The following is a 6,070-nucleotide window of genomic DNA, read 5'->3' on the forward strand; positions in this document are numbered from 1 at the left end:
CTTGAAGGATGGACAGAATTGATAGGAGTAGTTCTCAGGGTGGAGGGTGGAGGGATGTCTCAAGGCCCGGAGCTCTACAGGGCTTGGCGGTCTTTGGGAGAACGGCGGGAAGTTCGATCATGTCGTGAGAACACAGTGGGGTGTGGTGGGGTGGGAAGAAGAGGATGGAGGAAAAGTCCGCCAGGCTGAGGGGGAAACCTTGATGAAGGGGATCGTTGTGCCAATTCCCAGTTCTGGAGAATTAAGTGGAGACCAGATCCAGCCTCTGGGCATCACCCATCTCACACAGCAAATCCCTAGACCCAGTATTTTGGTGAGAAGGCTCAGGGATGGAGAGTAAGGGGAGATCACAGAGCTGGCCCAGACGGTCTGTCATGGGCTCCCCTGACAGCCCTGTGCACCCCTCAGGTTTAGATAGGGCCGAACACTGCACATGAATTGGACTAGAGGAACTAGAGACCCTCCCCGCCCTGCAGTCTGTGGCTCTGATTGATATTGAGAAGTGTTTTAGGAGTTAAAAAGGACAAATCCTAAGCTAATACCACCTCCCTTTGAATAGTAATCTGTAGTTAAAATGGCTCCTTCTCAGATAGGTCTCTCCTGATTCTGGCTACAGGTCTCTGCATTAAACAGGAACCATTGTCTCATCTTGTTCATGGGAAGCAGAGACCCTGAGGTTCTGTGACCTGCGTGTGTGAGAGGGACTGCGGACCAGGCTTTCTGGTGTCTCTTGTCTGACCCTCCAGGGCAGAAGCTGTGTTCACTTCATTCCCAGGGTCTTAGGCCTTCTAAAAGTATTAGCACATTCGATGAATGAATGAATGACTGAATGAGGGCAGGACCAGGTTAAGAGTGGCCGTTTGGAGACGGAGCTGGGTAGTATGCGCTGAGCAGCCTGAGAATGGTGCAGCCGACTGACCTGGGGCAGCAGGAGAAGAGGGGTGGCCATGGGACAATGCTGGTGCATGCCCAGCCCCCATGAGGACGGGGGTCTCGGGCGGTCTGCCCCAAGGAGAACTGGTGCCGCCACCCCACAAACACGCCAGTTATTTCAGTGTTCTTTCCTCCATATCTATTGTTCCACTAGAGCAAACTGGTGAGGTGGGAATTATCATCATGTCCATGTTACAGATGAGGAAACTGAGGGTCAGAGAGGCAAAGTGGGTTGCAGAACCCAAGTAGGGCCCAGTGCTTCTGGTCCCATACCTAGAGCCTAGAGCTTTTTCTATCACAGCCCCATAGGGCTCCTTCCTAAGTGTCCTGGGTGGTACAACACAGAGTCGAGCTGCATTTCAACCAACTCGTCCAGTCTACCTGGGCCACTGCCCACAGGCCCAGCTCACCCAGGGCTCCCTCCCCCAATCTGGAATGAGTTTCCCTCATGAGATTAGGGGAACCCCTGACCATTCATCATATTCTCGTTTCTCCCTGCAGCATATTTGCTTGGGCCCCAGTGGTTGTGTGTGCCAGAGGACTTGGAACCTTCTAGAAGGGTTGGTTCCTTCTAAATTATTGTGAGGGTTGGTCTATTGCTGTCCGTGGCTGCCTGCAGCAGGTGAGTGGCTGAGGCATCTCTGGTTGTTATAAAGGAGTCTTTCTGGAAACTTTCTTGCCACCTGCCCAGCGCCCTTCCCTTGGCTCTGCCCATGGCCACCTGTGCAGACACAGAGCTTAGAAGTGGGTTTCTCCACTCAGTCCAGAGGACACAGATTGCAAAGAGACTGACTAATCCTCATGTGGTCATTTGAGGCTGGAGGGCAAGCCCCACTGCTCAAAGGAAACGTGGGCGTCAGGTAGGTGGGGCGCTCGCCCCAGCTGACCAGGAGGAGATAAAGGGTCTTGCGGGGACTGAGCCGCCAGGGCGAGGTCCTCTGAGCTCAGCGCCTCCACTAATGCCATGTAGATCTCTTTATGACTGACCTTGGTTTCTCTGCCTGCGAAATGGGCTGGTTTGTGCTGTCTGGGACTGTCTTATTACAGGTGCAGCAACATAGCTAGCTACCTGTTGCTAACCAACCAAATACTACGCTGTCTGTCCAACACAGGGACACATTTCACAGAAGAAAGTGCACACTTGCTTTTTCTAAAGCCAGCTGAGCCGACAGGTGGCATGCGGAGGATCCAGGGTGCTTCAGAGAAAGCAGCCATCAGGCTGGTGTGGAAAACAGCAGGCAGCCTTCCTCCCCTCCTGTCCCCACTGCCAGCAGGGACACAGCAACCCCCCACCACGGCTGTCCCTATGCACAACAGGCCAGGGTGTAGACCACCCAGGGCCTCCTGCTCAGAGCTGGCAGCTGAGGGGGTGACGTGGTGCCCAGAGGTGCTGCTGGAAGTTCCCGGGAAGGCTGCACCATGGCCTCACCTCTCCTTCCTGACACAGATGGGGATGTGTGTCTGGCCAGGGCCCCCTCTCAGCTCCTCCCCCAGCCCCCCCACCCCCACCCCACCCTCAGACCCATCTGTGGGGTGAAAAGGCCGTGTCTAAAGGGTACGCTAGCCTTTGGTCAAAGGTTGCCCGAGATGCCCCCTTGCCCAGAGGGCTGGGCTGTGGTGAGGAAGAGGCAGAGGTGAGTAAAAAGCAGAGGTCAACCTGGCCTGGCCCACCACCTGGGGGTAAAGGCAGCCGTGCCTCCTTGGCTCTGCCTGTCTCTCCCACCTCAGTTTCTGCACCCACTCTGGGCTCCTGCCTCACGGAACTTCTGTGCGTTCCCACATTTCAGCTCCTTTTCCAGACGCGGGCATCCTGTTCCTCCTGCCTGTTCTGTCTTCACCTCCTCACCTTGCTCCCTCCTGCTGGTTTCTCGGGTTTCAGCTGAGGTATCGCCTCTTCCTGGAAGCCTTCCCTGACCACTAGCCTGGGTCAGGATGCTGCTTCCGTAGTGTGCATGCTGCACTTGTCCCCATGCTTTTCGTATCACGCACCTGTCGTATTGGTCTGCCTACTGGTCCTCCTGTCCCAGTGGATATGGGCTCCTTGAGGGCAGGGCCTGAGTCATGCTCGGCGCCCAGCCTTGGAACACAGATCATAGTAAATGGTCGCTGGACGCATAAGTGGGAAGGAGGGCAGGCAGAGACCCGACAGAAGGGAGACTAGTGGGTTTGGGATCCCTGCCCACGGATAGATCCACGGGAAGCCAGTATCTCCATCATGATGGGGCCTAGAGAGCTACTGGCTGCCTGGCTTCTAAGAGCCACCCTGGGACTTCCAGGCTGCAGATCCCATCCCTGCCCCATGCCCAAGGAAACCAAACTTTGGAAGGGAGAGGGAAAGGGAGTAGGGGCCCAGGGAGGTTCCAAAGGTGGGCCCCTTAGCCCTGGGAACCCCTGAGCCCAGGGGGCAGTCCTCACTTCTGCCTCCCCAGGACCCCTTGCAGGCACAGGGCTCTGCACTGCACCTGGGCACTGGCACATTGGCAAATGCAGGACGAGACGGCGATGTGGACATGGAACACAGGGGTCCCTGATCTTCAAGAAATCACAGTGGCAAGTCAGGCCAGGGGCAGATGGCTGCCCATGAAAAGCCCCTTTGCTCCAACCCAGCTAGAACTTTTCCCATCCAACCTCCTTGCCTTGCCCTAACCCCAGAGCTGGGGTCCCCCTAAAAGAGGGGCTTCCCTACCTCGGAAAGTCACTTTGGCGATCCGGTCACCCCTGCCCCGCAGCTCCGAGACTGTCTTGAGGTGGACGAGCAGGGCCATGCTGATGTGCAGAGCCCGGGCACTGCCAGGCAGGAGCAGCTGGGAAGGAGCGAGCCCAGCAATGTGGCTCGCACGCCTCCCTCCTCTCTGCTGCTGCCTCCTCCTTCTGAGCCCCCTCCGGTGCTGCCCACAGAGACCAAGGCAACCGAGTGGAGCTGCTTCTTCCAGCGACTCACGGAGACTCACAGCCCTGCCAGCTCCCACCCCTCCGAGTTATCAGCCCAGCGTGTATCCCTGCGTGTGTGTGTGTGTGTGTGTGTGTGTGTGTGTTGTGCACCCAGTGTGCAGCCTGGGAGTGCAGACATAGAGTCGGAATTCATTATTCAGCAGCCGCCTGCTCCCGGATAAAGCCCTGCCCAGCTTCAGGTGTCTTCTAGTTTCAGGAACACAGCCGCCTGCCCACCTCATAGCAGGGGCCCCCCGCCCCCTGTTAGGGAAGCTCTTCTGCTACAGGAGTGGGCAGGTAGGGGTGGGCATGAGTGTGGAAAGGGGTGGGCCCGTGGCTGGGAGCATCCCCTCCCATGGGAAAGAAGGAACTTCAATGATCTGTGTGCACAGGATACTGAACTGTTACACTAGTGTTTCTGGGTGATGCATGCCACCCCTCCCCCACAGTCAAGTTGGCCACCCAGGGCTGCTGGTGCCCACAAGACTTGAGTGGGTCAGGCATGGCTGCTCTGGATGGGTCACACTATGCCATGTAGAAATCCTAACCCAGGGCCTCCCAGCCGGAAAATCAGCAGCTACCAGATAACATCCGAGTCGTGCCTGGAGCCAGTCCCTCAGAAATGAGAGCCCTAAGAGAAGGGAATGTACTACCCACAAGAAGCCGAGTCCTGCCCCCTTGCCTTGGGATCGCTGGATCCGGGAAGGTGGAGGCGCTGCAGGGGAGGGGCTCAGAAGCCAGGCCGAGCATGACTGGAGCTGCATGACTGTGAATGCTTCAGAAGCTTATGCTCTGCTAAGGACGACGCTTGAGGTCCAAGGCGCTGACCTAGCCATCCTAGGACCCAGGGATGAAGAAGGCTGGGGATGGCAAGACAGGCCAGAGCGGCTGCTACGGGATGCCGGTGGCAGAATTTCCAAGGAGCCCAGGAGAGCTGCCCCCTTCTTTCCTCCAGCAACACTTCCCAGGAGGGCTCATAGGGCGAGGGACCCCGGGGGCTGTGACTCTCTGATGTGGAGGCTTTGCAGAGCCAGCCGCGCCCTGGCTCTTACTGTTTGCTCTGCACGAAATGCCCCTGTCCCACCCTGCCATCTTGGACCTCAAGCAGGAGAGGTGGGGGGACTAAAACACAGACCAGTAGACACGGTGTGATGGGTCAGAGGCAGAAGCAGCTCAGAAGCCAGGAATGGGGGGACAGAGTGGGCACTCAACCTTATCTGGGAGCGGGGGAGGTCATTAGAAATGCCTTCCCGGAGTAGGGCACGCCTGAACTGAGGGCTGTTCTTTTACAGCTTTTGCAAAGGTTCCTATTCTTGTAGCCCATTCTCTGCACACAGAGTTTAGAAACATGCAGCTACGACTGCATTTCGAAGGACAGGCGAGGGTTCTTCCCGCCTCGTCTGCAATCACGCGCTCCCCTTCAGTTCCTTTTTCTCCCCAGGCCTCGGTTTCGCTGCTTCTTGAGCCTCGTGGAAGCCCGTGGCTCCTCGCCATTCCATCATTATCTGTCGGAGAAAGCCTTTTGAGAATTCTGGTTGCAACGCCAGCCCGTGAGCTCATTAGTGTCTGTTGTCTTCCCCGGCTGCCATTTAGAGTCAAACTGTGAAGAACGATACTTCTCATCTGACAGAGAAACGAGACTGTGCAAGGACGAGGGTAAACTGCAGGCTCTTTCGCGGGGGAACCAGGACTCTTCTGGGGTGGCTGAGAAGGCAGGTCTGGATCCGAGTCACAAACAGCACGGTGCTCTGGAGGCTGTCACCACACCCTCACCCCCCCCAGTTAAAGGCCTAAGGCCCTGCCCTCACCCACACATAGTCCAGAGCTTGTGTGAGGGTCACCAGAGAAACCTGAATGTAGGGTACCAAGCAGTTACAGGATGGAGGCGTTATTACAAAGGAACCCTCACCCGGACCTTCCCAAGGTTTGCGCTTTGGGCAAACACACCAACTCTGTAGATTTAGGTGGGACTGAACTGCGGAATTGGGGACAAATATAAATCACACACCCTGACATTTTCACTATCTGCATTTTGCCCCTTACTTATAAACCACTCTCGAAGAGTAGTGTTGGGGCAAGACAAGGTGGGAAGTCCCAGGGAGAGAAGGGAGATTAGTGAAAAGCTATCCCCTTGCGGAACTGGGGTGCAGCGGGCAGCCTTGGGGAGCGATGACTCCTGGGCCCCGTTCAGGCTATGGCAGCCGAG

The 6,070-nt window shown here is 56.7% G+C and overlaps 1 protein-coding gene across 6 annotated transcripts in view; it reads right to left on the reverse strand.

The window, feature by feature from the left end:
• The window catches only part of OTOF (otoferlin), an 85,973-nt gene extending 82,151 nt beyond the window's left edge, over positions 1 to 3,822 (reverse strand). For 3 of the 6 annotated variants that reach the window (XM_036224704.1, XM_036224702.1, XM_036224705.1), the window contains exon 1: positions 3,620 to 3,698. In XM_036224704.1, the coding sequence (XP_036080597.1) occupies positions 3,620 to 3,698 (79 nt within the window). Of the gene's footprint in view, positions 1 to 3,619 lie in introns of all 6 variants that reach the window. The other 3 variants (XM_036224707.1, XM_036224703.1, XM_036224706.1) reach the window with 3 other exon arrangements.
• Between the last annotated feature and the right edge of the window lie 2,248 nt (positions 3,823 to 6,070).

This window comes from Rousettus aegyptiacus, unplaced genomic scaffold (assembly GCF_014176215.1).
Source record: "Rousettus aegyptiacus isolate mRouAeg1 unplaced genomic scaffold, mRouAeg1.p scaffold_m13_p_7, whole genome shotgun sequence".
NCBI classification, from domain to species: domain Eukaryota; kingdom Metazoa; phylum Chordata; class Mammalia; order Chiroptera; family Pteropodidae; genus Rousettus; species Rousettus aegyptiacus.